Below are 14,835 nucleotides of genomic sequence, written 5' to 3'. Positions count from 1 at the left end.
TCCTAGCCATCAAGGATTTAGCTCCTTGGGTTTAGGCATTTCATGGTGAAGGAGAAAGGGTATTAGGTCCATTTATTTAAAATCAAGGCTGAAAAGCAAATGAAAAAGTCCTTGTCCATCTGGTGATTTTAATATATTTATTTGAAAACCAAGTTCTGTGAAAGAGCACACTAAATAATCATATATCTTCTCTTCACCAAAGACTTGGAGACAAGGTTCTTCGGGTCAGCGCAGAGGCAATGGTACATGCAGTGAGTAGCAGGTCTCAGCATGGATTTCTTCACAAGCATCTCCAGTACAGGCCTGGACAATCTTCTTCAGATGAGCAATGAGATCCTTGGGAAGGAAATAGGGGGGACAGCTAGGGTCATTCTTTGTTAAAAAAAATTTTTTTTTCTTCTATCACTAGCTGTTGAAATCTAAAACTAGCTCCTAACCCTGCCTATGCAGTCCTAATATGCCAGTCTTTGCTAAGACAAATTATAGTTTTTACACTCCTACTAAACTGAATATTTTATCCTTTTGAAAATTAATCAGAATCCAATTTCTGGGGTGTCTGGCTGGCTCAGTTGGAGAGCATGTGACTCTTAATCTCAGGGTTGAGAATAGAAGTCCCCGATGGATGTAGAGTTTACTTAAAAAAGAAATCCAATTTCTACTTCTAAGCCATCTTGTAGTTAGTTGCCTTGAAAGACTTAATCAGGGGGTTTGCAGTAAGGAATGGTGAAAGGTTTGGGGGGCCAATGTGAGTCTGTTCAGTTGCACATAGAGACTGAGTGCTTATGTATCGATACCACCATGTACTGGTTGGGTAAGGCTTAGGAAATCATCAAAGGCCTAAAGATAATTCTCAAAAGCAATTTTACATAGAGAGAAAGTTAGTATAAATCTCCCTCTCTCAAAGGTCCAAACACTTTCAGAGGCTTGAATACATTTTCCTACTAATGGCAAGGTTTCTGCCTGAATACTTATCTGAGATTTCTGTAAAAGCTTTCATTAATTGCTAATCAGTATGTAACACTCAAGGTGCTAGATTTTCAGCCCAGCATTTAAATGTATTTTTCTTTTGTCATAATGTAATAAATGATACTATTCTTATTTTCTTTAAAGAGTAGAAGAGTAAATTCTTTTTTGTTTATATTTGTAAAAGGGTGGAATAAGAAAACCTTGCTTATATAGTTTATATGCATCTTCAAATATGTGATGACTATTCAAAAAATGGGTGAAAATAAGAACGACAATTTTATGACATTAGATTATTCCAATCTTTTGCATCGAAAGACCTACTTGAACACTGTTAGAACACTGGCATAAAATTTTTTTTCAACTGGACAAAGCTTTATAGTCTAACTGACTCCAAAGTACCTTTAAGCACCGTGTCTTACACACATTACATGTTCAATAGCTACAGTGAATAAATGGCTATTAAGGCTTTTAGTGCCAAAAGCCTTTGCCACCAAAGGGAAAGGAGAGAGAGATGAGTCAGTGATCCATAAACTAGTACTGGCCATAAAGGTAACTGATCTATAATAAGGGGCTCATGTCAAAGTGTAAATCAACTCTATCATGAGCAAACTGTCAGTTCAGTTGAGTTTTTTTTACGGTGAGGGAGTAAGCCAGTTTTTTCAACGAAAGAAGCATTGAAAAAGTAGACTAACATTTTGGAGCAAGCTCCCTACCTCTTCAAGGACTCAGGAGAACAGTTTTTAGCTACTTTGAATAGCACTGGTCAAACACTAGAGGGTAGAGAGAGAGTCAAAGGAGAAAAGAAAAAGGAATTGAAGGTTATATATGCAGGAAGAAGTCAAAAAGAGGGGAAATTTTAATACCATTTAGGTACACAGGGTTTAAGCACAAAGAATGGAAAAAGTAACACAAGGCCATTTATGATGTATTGACAGATTTCCCTTGATAATACAATTTCATTCCACACATACCTCTGGTTCTTAATCATCGATATACTCAAATGGTTCTGGAGGTTCTGGCTCTTGTTCTTCTTCCTCGATTTTTGGGCCATGGGCTGCCACAGGTTCCACCAGCTCTTCAATGTCTTCACTGGTATCCTTCAGGATGATGATGCCTCCAATGGAAAGCTGTAAATACAGAGCAGGGAATGAAGAAGCACAAATTCCCCTCATATTTTCAGACTGCTCCAGAATCTAGAGTACATATTTATTAAATGATACCTTAATACTACTTAAATGATTTGGAAGGAAACAACTGAAATAGAACTACACCTCACTAGACAAGGAAACCTGGGCATGTGTTCCTGTGTGACGCTACACCCATGACCAACTGTTCAACTGTGAGAAGCGGCTAGTAAGATCTTCCTCTTCCACTCCTTCAGGTTAGTCTGAGGACTAGATGACGAAAGCAACACCAGTATACATTACAAAAGATAAAGAAAATTGTAATCTATAAGAAATATTTATAAACTTAACCCAGTGGCTCTGGATGGTGGAACATGTGGTGCTGTTCTATTTAGATGATGCATCCCAAATGGGGAATAGTATGTCCAGCACTGCCTTGGTCTGACTGTAGGGAGAATGTTTACTGTCCAAATATGGCATTTTAATGTCTTGCTACTCAACACGTGTTCCTGGATCACTAGCATCATTATAACCTGGGAGTTTGTTAGAAATGCAGAAAACATAGCAGGACCTAGATCTACAGAATCTGCACTTTAACAAGATCCACAGGTGATATGTATGCACATTAAAGTTTGAGAAGCAGGGCAGCCTGGGTAACTCAGTGGTTTAGCACCACCTTCAGCCCAGGACGTGATCCTGTAGACCTGGGATTGAGTCCCACGTCAGGCTCCCTGCATGGAGCCTACTTCTCCCTCTGCCTGTTGTCTCTGCCTCTCTCTGTGTGTGTCTCTCATGAATAAATAAAATCTTAAAAAAAATTTTTGAGAAGCACACTACTCTAATGGATACTTTATTACTTGTGAGATAACTATCATTTTGGACACAAAAGATAATCTACAAATGAAAAGCCAATTTCTCTCCAGTGAATTCAGAATGACAGAGTGAACAATATAAATATCACAGATATACCCAATGTTTTCTACTTTAATCTACAAATCCTTGTGATACAAGATGAGGTAGTAGATGAGAGCCAAAAAAGAACTAGACTGTAGAAGCAATTTTTGTAAGCCCTCTCCCAAACATGTTAGCAGGAATTCACACACCAAACTATTCACCCATCTCTGTGTGCTAATCTTATTCTATTTGCTTGCCTGTGTCAAAGGAAATGGAAAGCTGCTCTTTGTAATTAAATCAGTCAACAGTGGCAGGGCACATCTGGAAAAACATTATTTCTACCAAAGCAAATTACTGGGAAGGAAAAGAAGCATAAGCACATTAGTCAAATGATTCACATATATACAAATAGCTCTGCAGTAAACCTAATCTGATTTTTACTCATTGGAACTCTGTCCTGCCATGCTATAGAACTGCTATGCCTGCATGAATTTCTGCGCTATTTCCCTTCTCTCAACACACACATATCCATACACATTAATTTCTAACTCTTTCCTGCTTTCTTTGAAGAGAGCCATTTTATGAATGGACCCGCCTTTCCTACCAATATTCACTCAAGAGCAATCACAGTAGAAGGCCACTGTCCTAATCCTCCATGGCCTAAAAGTTTACCTGAGCCTATAAAAGACCAAACGGAGATGAATGATCTACCAGAACAGAAGATATACCTATGTACACAAAAAGGACTTCCTATATTTTTGGAAACAGATGGTTCCAGGTTGTAACAAGTGGAATGAAATAATACAACTCAAATCCTGCAATATAAACAACATAAGGAAAGAGCCTTATAGCTACATAGTTCAGTTTTTGTTTTTTTATAAGTAATCTCTATACCCAACATAGGGCTTGAATTTACAACCCAGAGATCAGGAGTTGCATGATTGACTGAGCCAGTCAGGTGCTCATGACCTTTTTACCATCGTAAAATGTTTTCTTTGTCTCCAGCAACAATTTTTCTCTTAAAGTATATTTTGTCTGATGTTAGTACAGCTTGCTCTAGCTCTCTTTTAGTTACTTGTTTGTATGGAATATCTTCCCATCGTTTTGCTTTTAATCTACTTCAATCTTTGAATCTAAGGGGTGTGTGTGTGTGTGTGTGTGTGTGTGTGTGTGTTAAGATTTTACTTTTTAAGTAATCTGTTGAACTTACAACCTGGAGATCAGGGGTTGCATGCTCTGCTGACTAAACTAGCCAGGTGTCCCATAAAGTGTGTCTCTGGTTGAGAGCATATAGTTGGATCATTTTCTTTTTTATCCATTTGACTCATCTCTGCCCTTTAAGTGGTGTGGTTAGTTCATTTACATCTCATGTGATTAAGGGCCTCTGGTGGCTCAGTTGGTAGAGTATGAGACTCTTCTCTTGGGGTCGTGAGTTCTAGGCCCATGGTGGGCCTAGAGCTTATTCCAGAAAAGACATCTCATGTGATTACTAAGATTTACTCCTGCCATTTTGCTCTTGATTTTTCATGTCTTATATTTTTGTTCCTCAATTTGTCCACTGCTGGCTTCTTTGGTATTAAATAGATATTTTCTAGTGTACTAGTTTAATTTCCTTATGGTTTCTTTTAGCCTGTTTTTTGAATTATTTTGTCGGGTGGTTACCTTTGGGTAACAATTAACATCATCTTAATTTCACTGAAAAATAGCAACTTAATTTCAACAGTATACAAAAACCACACTTTAAGATAGCTGTGTTTCCCTACTCCTTTGTGTTGTTCTGGATTGAATGTTTGTGTCTCTCCACCTTGCCATTCATATGTAGAAATCCTAACCCCTAAAGAGGTAGTATTAGGAAGTGGGCCTTTAGGAAACAATTAGGTCATGTGGGTAAAGACCTCATTAATAATGAAATTAGTGCCCTTATAAGGAGAGATGCAAAAACAGCTTGTTTTTTTTTCTCTCTCTCCCTCTCCTCTCTGCCACATGAAGATACAATGAGAAGGCCATCCCTAAAGTAGGATGAAGGCCTTTACGAAGAACCGAATTGTGTTGGCACCCTAACCTTGGGACTTCTAGCCTCCAGAACTGTGAGAAATGTCTTCTGTTTAAGCCGTTCAGTTTTATTTTCTTAAAGATTTTATTTATTCATGAGAGACACATAGAGAGAGGCAGAAACAGGTAGAGGAAGTAGGCTCCCCATGGGAAACTCGATAAGGGACTTGATCCCAGGACCTTGGGTTCATGCCTTGAGAGCAGAAGGCAAATGTCCAACTGCTAAGCCACCCAGGTGTCCCTAAGTCCTTAATTTTTTTTTTTTTTTTTTTTTTTTTTTAGTCCTTCAGTTTTAAATGGTAGGTGGCAATCTGCTACAGCAGCCAGAACTTTGACATTATTTAATGCATATTTTAACTTTACATTTTTATACAGTGTGTCACATCAATTTATGATTTATACACTTTATACACTTGTCTTTTAAACCAGACAGAAAAGTTACAAACAAAAATACATTTATACTATCTTTCACATAGTTTACTTACATAGTTATATTTGTCACAAGTGCTCTTTGTTTTTTCATTGTGGACTCAAATTATTGTCTAGTGTTTTTTCATTCCAACTTGAAACATTCACTTTAGTATTTCTTGTATGGCAGATTGGCTAGCAAAAAATTCTGATTTTTTTTATCTGGAAAGGTCTTAATTTCACCCTCATTTTTGAAGGATAGTTTTGCTGGATAGAGAAGTTTTGGCTGAAGAGTCTTTTCTTTCAGCACTACAAATAATGTCATCCTACTGTCTTTGGCCTCCACGGTTTCTGGCAATAAATCAGCTGTTAATCAGTGAGCATTTTTGATATGTAGATTACTATTATTCATAAAATCTGTTAAGTTTCCAGCCATTATTTCTTCAAATATTTTTCTACACTTTTCTCTTTTTTTCTCAGTTACCCACCATCCCATTTTAGGTGGCTTGGTATGCCTAATATTGTTCTACATGTCTCTGAGGCTCTGTTCATTTCTCCTCACCCTTTCTTTAAGTTGTTCCTCAATTGACCTATCTTCAGGGTTGCCCAAGTCTGCTCAGAACAGCTGCTGAGCTCCTTTAACAATTTTCATTTCAGTTACTGGATTTTTTTAACTCTACAGTCTCTACTTGATCATTTTTTATGATTTCTATCTCTTTGCTGATATTATTTGTTGATACAACATTCTCATACTTTCCTTTAGGTCTTTAGACATAGTTCCTTTAGGCCTATGAACATATTTTACATGGGTGATTTAGTCTGCCTATGAAGTCAAGGTTTTTATTTCTTTGGATGTCTTGTAATTTTCTGTTGAAACTGGACATTAAATTAATATAGTGTGGCAACTCTGGAAATCAGGTTTTCTCCCTTCCCCACCTTTGTTGTTGTTGGTTTGTTTTGTGACTTTTCTGAACTTCTTGTATAAAGTCAGTATTTTCTCCTATTTGTGTCCATGGAAGTCGCTACTCAACTGAGTGGTCAACTATGATTGGACAGGGATTTCCTTGAACACCTGGAACCAAAAGGTCTCTCAGTCTTTGCTGAGGGGCTGTGTGTGTATTAGGGAAGCACACATTCAACAGTTAGCCAGGGAGCTGGCAACTCTTCCTTAGCCTTTACTTCTTGTTGCACAAAGGCAGTCTTTTGACTTATAGAGAGATAACTGTTACAGTGTCTCCTTATTCTGAGCAAAGGCTTAACATTTAATTTCCAACCAAAACATACCAGTCTCATATGGCCTCATGATATGTAGCATATACTCTGCTGTCTTTAATTCTTCATAATTGTCAAAAACATCAGGTATCTTGTACACTTAAAGTATTCACTAGTTGTGCACTAACATATCTATTCTCAATATACCCCACTTCAGTTGGCAAAAGCAGTTTCTAGACACTGTTAGGATACATTCTCTGTAAACATTCCCACTTGGATGAACTAGGCTCCAGAGAAGACACTGACTACATTTAAGGTATCCATTGGTGATTCTATCAATTCATTCATTAAACACTACAGATGAAGCAGTATTAGGTCCTTGCAACAACAGAATTAATAGGAGGTGAGAAAAGATCTTCAAGCTGTTCTTGCCTTCCTGGCCTAGTTGTCTTGCTACCTACAGATGTGTGGTGACTTGCCATCACCATCAAGAAATATTTATTGAGGATTTCCCATGTGCCAGACATTGTTTTAGGTATTTTACATATAATGACCTATTTTATCTTTACAACATTCCTAGGATGTGGGTAGTACAATGGCTCATTTAATAGATGAGAAAATTGAAATATGAAAAGATTAAATGACTTGCCTCAATAATATAGCTAAGAAATGGTAGAGCTGGGATATAAACTCAGTTCCACCTAACTCTAGCTTTTCACCACTAAATACAGCCATATTCCATCTCTGTCCTTGTCTTCTCTAGCTGATAATCTAGTCAGGTAAGATCCTGGCTCGCAAGTATAGGTGAGAGATGCCTTCCACTCGCCACCATCAGGGACCACTTTCTGATAAGAATAGTTTACTTTTTAAAGAAATCTCATCTATGACATTTTAGGCAGGTCCAAGATCTGGATGTATTAAATGTGCTTACTAATGGCTTTTTAGTTTTCCAGTTTCAAGAACATAGAAATTACTGATTTCTCAAATTACTGATCAGCATTTGTTTCTAACCTTAAACATTCTTCCTTAGAAAAAAATTAAATGTCAGGAAGATTCAAATTGTAAAATTCAATACTCCAAGTACTTGTGTATTAACTGTATTACCTTGTTCACTCTTTGTCACATTCTTTTTTTTTTTTTTTTTTTTAATTTTTATTGATTTATGATAGTCACACAGAGAGAGAGAGAGAGGCAGAGACACAGGCAGAGGGAGAAGCAGGCTCCATGCTGGGAGCCCAACGTGGGATTCGATCCCGGGTCTCCAGGATCACGCCCTGGGCCAAAGGCAGGCGCCAAACCGCTGCGCCACCCAGGGATCCCTCTTTGTCACATTCCTGAGTTAGGTATAATTCTTATTTTACAGTAGAGGAAACTGAGGTGGAGAAAGGTTTAGTACCAGACCTAAGATTATGAAGGCTGTAAGTGGTAGAATCAGGATTCAAACTCAGGATGTCTGGTCCCAGAGTCTATGCTCCTAATCATGATGCTCTATTAGGAACTTCTATAGTGTAAGCTTCTGGTAGATAAAAGGATGTTTGTAGGGTTACCCACAGGAAAAAAAAATCTCTTCCAAATCTATATGAAATAGAAGGGAATAATACTCTTTTGCTAAGAGATTTATTTGTACTAAAGAGCTTTCTCCACTGCTTTGGATATTTATCCTCTGTCAATATACCACTGTCCCATGAATTAATATCCCACTAGTATATAGCTAAGGGCCATTGATAACTTACTGGTTTGAAAGGCTGGTATCTACAGGTCTCTGGCATGGTCAGGACCTTAAGCTGGGCAGGCATAACTCGGGCTGGATTATCCAATAACTGGAAGTTTGGCTCAGGTTCTTTTTTCTTCTCTTTTTCTTCCTTTTTCTCTGCTTCATCCTGGAAAATATTTTAAAATGGCCCAACAAAGGTTCACTTCTCTTCCATATCACTGAATAATGTTTTACAAGTTTACTAAGCAACTCGTAGGTACAAAAGGTAGCTAGGATTAGATATAATGAAAGTACAACCAAAGTCATACTAGATTCAGAGGATGGAGAGGATAACTGTGCTTAGGGATGAGAATGTTATATAACTAACTTGGTTTTAAAGCATGAGGTTTTTCTAACCAGAAGAGACCAGAAAAAGAGGATATTCTCTTTGCTTGAAAGGGCCTTTTTTCCTCCCACCATTATCTTACTATCTGAAAATTCTACACTGCCCTTTAGTTGTCATTTGCTCCAAGAACTCAAGTATCTTCCCATTAAAACTAGAGGAATCTCTACGCTTGCAATGGGATACTTATTTAAAGGAAGCCAAGAGCAAGGTATGGTAATGTTCACTTCAGGAAGAATCTGGACCATGACAGTATAGATATATCAACCCACATGGCCACCAAATTATACCTACCACTTCCATTTTCTCCTCCTCTTTTTTCTCTTTTTCTTTTTCCTTCTTTTTAGCCTTGGCAGTAATAGATAACACAGCAGTGGAAACCTAGAGGAAGTGAACAGAGTATATCATAATCCCTTACCTATATATGAAGGTACAAGCCCAAAAAGAACTCAGTTCTACAGTACTGCTTTGTTTCCTGGCATAAGTATCATAAAAAATAAAATTATTAGGGAATAAATGGGAAAAGCAAGTAGCACACTTATTTACATTATTTACTACTATGGTCCTCAGGTGACTCTTGAGTTCCTAGAGGCTTGAGTCAGCATATCACTATATATATAATTTTTTTTTTTTTTTTTTTTAATTTGTAGCCTACCTTGGATGTGAGTTTGCGATCATGAGATTCTGATATATATAGGTGCTGCACCCTTTTTTACTTCATAGGGAAAGTACTAGAGAACATAAAACTTTTCTCCAAACCTGGTCATAAATACATTCTTACTGAATTAGATGTCCTACAGTTGTAACACACAGTGAGTGAGTGGTTAGTGTAGAATTACCTTTCCAGATGGGTCTCACTGAAATTGAGGGTGAAAAGGGACTCTGAAAGACTGGTAGTATTGATTTTGTTTCTGATCCAAAAGCTGAGAGTTTGTAACAGAGCTGATGAAATGAGATGTTGTCACAGGATATTCATCATCCACCACCCTCAAATTTGGTCAATTATATAAATTTCCCCATTTACAAAGTTTATAGCAAAAAATCAACAACTGGCTAATATGGAACACTACCTTGAGGGAAAAAAAAAGCATTTTTCTAAATATACAGTATCAGAAAGGATAATTTTACTGAGAAAACATTGGGGGGAGTGCGGCTAATTCACTATGGTTTGATTTAACATACACTGATGAGTGTTCTCATACATTGCTGATAGAGGAGTAGAAGTTGTTAAATGTATTTTGAAAGGAAATTTAGTTAATACCTATGAAAATAAATAATGTACATTATTTTTTATCATATCTAATATTTAACCTATAGATATACTTGCACAAGTTCACAAATATACATGTATAAAAAAGCCTTTTACTGTAGTCTCATTTGTAATAATAATTAATAGAAATCACTTAAAATGTCTATCAGATGAAGGAGGAATTGAGAAGAAAAATAATGGTATATATACATAGAGGGATTGCTCTGCAGCAAAAAACGAGATCCATATACACTGACATTTTAAAAATTTTATTTATTTAAGATTTTAATTTATTTATTCATGAGACAGAGAGAGAGAGAGGCAGAGACATAGGCAGAGGGTGTCCCTACATCGACATTTTTAAAGACCATTATTTTGTTTGTTTTATATTAAGTAGGCTCCATGCCCAATGTAGAGCTTGAACTCATAACCTTGAGATCAAGAGTTGTATATTCCACTGGCTGAGCCAGCCAGATGTCCCTTAAAGATTAATTAAAAAAAAAAAAAAAAGATTTTATTTATTCATGAGACACACAGAAGCAGAGACACAGGCAGAGGGAGAACGCCCTGACCCAAAGGCAGATGTTCAACCACTGAGCTATCCAGGTGCCCTAAAGATTAACTGTTAAAGTAAAAACAATAAGCTGCAGAATAGTACACCAAAAGTAATTCTATCTGTGGTATAAACAGTATTGATATGTGTGGAGAAAACATCGGGGGAGGGGGGATGTTCACAAATTATGATTCCTGCAACATGGGACTTGGATGACCAGGAGAGAAAAAAGGCTTTTACTTTATATTCTTGTATAATGTTAGATTTTACCATAAGAAGTATTACTTTGAAAATACCTAATTTAGGGCAGCCCAGGTGGCTCAGCAGTTTAGCGCCACCTTCAGCCCAGGGTGTGATCCTGGAGACCCAGGATCGAGTCCCACATCAGGCTCCCTGTATGGAGCCTGCTTCTCCCTCTGCCTGTGTCTCTGCCTCTCTGCCTCTCTCTCTCTCTCATGAATAAATAAAATCTTAAAAAAAAAAAGAAAGAAGAAAATATCTAATTTAAAACACAAAAATATTTAAAACAAACCCAAGTAAAACACTAAGTAGCTTCTATGTGTAAGTATAAATGCTGCTCAAGAGAACACAAACCTACCTTTTCCTTTTCTTTTTCTTTTGGTACTTCCAGAGGGGCAGGATATGCAAATGTAGATGGTTTACAGTTTGATTTATACTGAACTTTTGGCATCTGAAGAAATAAAAGAATTTTTCTCCTTAGGTTAAAAGAAGCCAAATAAAGATTTAAGAATTCTATGGTCTTAAAAAAAAAAAAAAAAAAAAAAAAAAGGAATTCTATGGTCTTTGACAATGCAAAGGAATGTCAGAAGTTTCAATCCAGGCTAAATGTTCTCTTACAGTACTCCCTTATGAGTATCTCTCTTCTTACTCTGAATTTGTTATGAGGTGTTTTACAGAACTACCTGCAGCACCCTAAACCTTCCTAAAGCTCTGTGTTTGTTCACAGGCACCCCTTGATCTCATCTTTACTGGCCGTGCACCTTGCTTCAGTGGATTAAGTCCCACTCATGTGTGAGTATCTGATCAACTGTTACGTCCTTTATAAAGTGTTATTTATCTAACCTCAATACCTAACTTTATGCCACTCCAACCAACCTACACAAGTCTGTACAGTTTCTACACCACATCATGATTCCTCCATATTAAGAGTCTAACATGAGCCTAATGAAAAAGTCGGTTTCATATTACTTAATTGACTAGGTGTTAAATACACTAGTCTGAATTCTTCTCTATTTATCCAATTCACACTGATAGAGAATGGTAACAGGCATCACATTTACTAGGATAAGGAATCTTGTCTCTTTCATCCCACTTTCCTTGTAAAGAATATAAATAGAGATCAGAAAATTATGTGCTATAGGAAAAAGTCCCTATAGATCACATAGGACATTTAACCACAATGTTAAAGGTTAGGGATTGGGAAATCTAAAGATTCTTGTTTTGAACTTCAGTATTAAATAAAATTGGTGAGAGTGGTATATAAAGCCTTTTCGTATTTTTGTATTTGCCCTCTCTCTTACCATTCCCTCTCAATTGCTTCATCCAAGGTTACAGTTAGTAAGGAGATTTAATTTTCAAAACTTCCACTGACACACCCCATTCAACAAGGTGATGACTCAGTTTAAAGGGGAAACACAAAACTGGTAAAATGCCAACTCATCTTTAAAATTTCATGAAAAATCCTTGTGAGTGGGTGTTTAGGATACAGTGAAGAAGATACACTATAAAACTAAGGTGTCACAAACATACCTTTAAGTCCTTGTTAAGGCCAATGACACAGGTAGGGGTATAAGCCAATGACAGGAAGTGTGAAAGAGGAAACCAGAACCAGAACTGGGTAAAGACAAGAACACCAACTACAGAAGGCATATGGGTGTGCCCAGTCCTGGACTGTAAGGAGATTGTGACATTATGACCACCTGTAGAAAAAGAGAAATCATGAACATGAATCCAGTAGGGCAGTATAAAGATTCCTAAGTATTACACTAAGGAAACATTTGGTGATTATTTTAAGCATACAGTTCATAAAACTGATACGGAGTAGATGGAATTTGTTAGCCAGTGAACTAAATAGAGTCTCCAAGAATGGAAGTGCTGTATTTTAATTGGAATCAGTAAATCTAGACTTCTTCCTACATAAGTAGGAATTTTCCAAAAACAAAGCCTAGAGGATATCAAAACTGAACACTGAATTAAATATTAATCTATATTATACAGCGGGGTTTTTAATGTGCTAACAAAAAGTAAAATTTCAGTACACATCATATTTGCAAACAACAGCAAAGAGGCAAGAGGTAGATACTATTTGCTTAGTTTACTCTTTGTGCTTTAGTTATGTCCAAATGCAGGCAGCTCCAACATTAACTAGCCTTGTGGACTTGGACAAATCACTTTACCAGTAAAAAAGTCTCTTTTCCTATTGATAAAATGAGGGTTTAGGCTTGAGCACTTGAACTAGAACACTACTAACAAAAGAAAACTTTTAATCTCCGATCTTTGATTCAAATGACTTTTTTTTTTTTAAAGAAGCACAATATGTGAAACAATGAAATCAGAGCTAATTCGATTTAATTTTAAGTTTGGGCTGTTGGCTGAATGGCTCAGCTTGTCTTGTTCACCCACCTCCTGCCACATCCCCTCGACTATCCCTTTTGGGAGTGCAGAGAAACACAGTTTGAGAACTAGTTGAATAAGAGCTAAGATCTAAGCATCAGTTAGACAACTGGATCTTTACTGGGCCCAAGAAAAGCTGAGTTTCTAGGAGGCTATTAGGGGTTGCAAACTTGAATGCCTTTAGGCACCAGTCAGGCAAACAAATGAGAACATTTGGTCTGGAGGCAGTGGGGAATTGAAGCAACTGGAAAGTTCATGCTGTTTTTAAAGAGAACATGCTACTAAGGGTGTAGGTAGATTCAGTGTCACTAGGTAATTTTGTTTTTAAAAGCAGACTCTAAACTGGATTTTGTCCAAAATTTTGCACAATTTGTGAGGCAGGCAAACATGTTTAAATCTGATTTGGCACATGGGCTGCTCTATTGCACCCTCTGGTCTATTTAAGTGTTAATGCAGGAGCCCAGAACTCAAAGACACCAATCTTTTAGTTTATACAAGACAGCCTATAAAAACGGGGCTTGTCTGTGCCTCGTTGCCATCCTAATTTGTTTTTTTTTTTTTCCACCATCCTAATTTGAATTCCAATTCTGGATCCCTATTGCTCACATTTCACTGCTTTTTTTTTTTTTTTAAAGATTTTATACACACACACACACACACACATATATATATATAGAGAGAGAGAGAGAGAAAGAGAGTGAGCGTGTGTGTGCACACAAGTACAAGCAGGAAGGGGGAATAGCGGAGGGAGAGGAAGAAGCAGGTTCCCCACTGAGCAGGGAGCCCAATGTGGGGCTCGATTCCAGGACCCTGGGATCATGACCTGAGCTGAGGATAGACGTTTATTTTTTTTATTTTTTTTAAAGATTTTATTTATTTATTCATGAGAGACACAGAAAGAGAAAGAGTGAGTCAGAGACACAGGCAGAGGGAGAAGCAGGCTCCATGCAGAGAGCCCGATGTGGGACTTGATCCCGGGACTCCAGGACCATGCCCTGGACTAAAGGCACACACCAAACTGCTGAGCCACCCAGGGATCCCTGAGGATAGACGTTTAACCAACTAAGTCACCCAGGCGCCCCACATTTTACTTCTTTTAACTTTAATCTCTCCTAGGTGCCTCTACATTAGTCACGGAGTACTAATTTCACTAAACTAAAAAAGCACTTTAATTTTTTGTAAGAATCAGGGTTCTACTGTTTAACCAAATAATCTAGATTTTATTTGGAAAAATTCAGGTATACTTTGTTTTTGCAACAGGTCTGAGTTATATATGCATTTATTGTCTGCTTGTACTCTAACCTCCACATTCACTGAGTGCTTACTATATATTGAATTTTGAACAAAATACTGAAAGGGATCCCAAGAAGCCTCTAATCTAGTGGAGAAAACAGATAACTAGATAATTAAACTAGGGCATACACAAGCATTATGAGAATGGAAACCCGGGCACTGGTGAGAACATACAGCTAAGCAGGGCACTAACCCGGGGCGAGGCGGGGTGGGCAGGAGAGAGGGAAGGCTGCTCAGAGAACGTGATACTTGATTTAAGTTTTGAAGCTGAATTCCCTTTAATTCCAATGAAATCCATTTTCTTCAGACTTAGAAACTAAACTAGCCTTTTGTTCCAACAGTCTGTGATTTAAT

The 14,835-nt window shown here is 37.4% G+C and overlaps 1 protein-coding gene across 1 annotated transcript in view; it reads right to left on the bottom strand.

Annotated features, from left to right (window-relative positions):
• Window positions 1-123: 123 nt before the first annotated feature.
• Window positions 124-14,835, bottom strand: part of PSMD1 (proteasome 26S subunit, non-ATPase 1) — a 92,940-nt gene continuing 78,228 nt past the window's right edge. Inside the window, exons 20-25 of the mRNA XM_072796652.1 lie at window positions 12,325-12,494; window positions 11,153-11,245; window positions 9,047-9,133; window positions 8,390-8,536; window positions 1,938-2,093; window positions 124-336 (exon numbers count right to left, since the gene is read on the bottom strand). Coding sequence (XP_072652753.1) covers window positions 1,947-2,093; window positions 8,390-8,536; window positions 9,047-9,133; window positions 11,153-11,245; window positions 12,325-12,494 — 644 coding nt within the window. The 3' untranslated portion in view covers window positions 124-336; window positions 1,938-1,946. The remainder of the gene's footprint in view (window positions 337-1,937; window positions 2,094-8,389; window positions 8,537-9,046; window positions 9,134-11,152; window positions 11,246-12,324; window positions 12,495-14,835) is intronic.

Source organism: Canis lupus, chromosome 24 (genome assembly GCF_048164855.1).
Source record: "Canis lupus baileyi chromosome 24, mCanLup2.hap1, whole genome shotgun sequence".
NCBI lineage: Eukaryota > Metazoa > Chordata > Mammalia > Carnivora > Canidae > Canis > Canis lupus.
The sequence above is the reverse complement of the archived record's forward strand: the minus strand, read 5'-3'. Positions and strand labels throughout refer to the sequence as shown.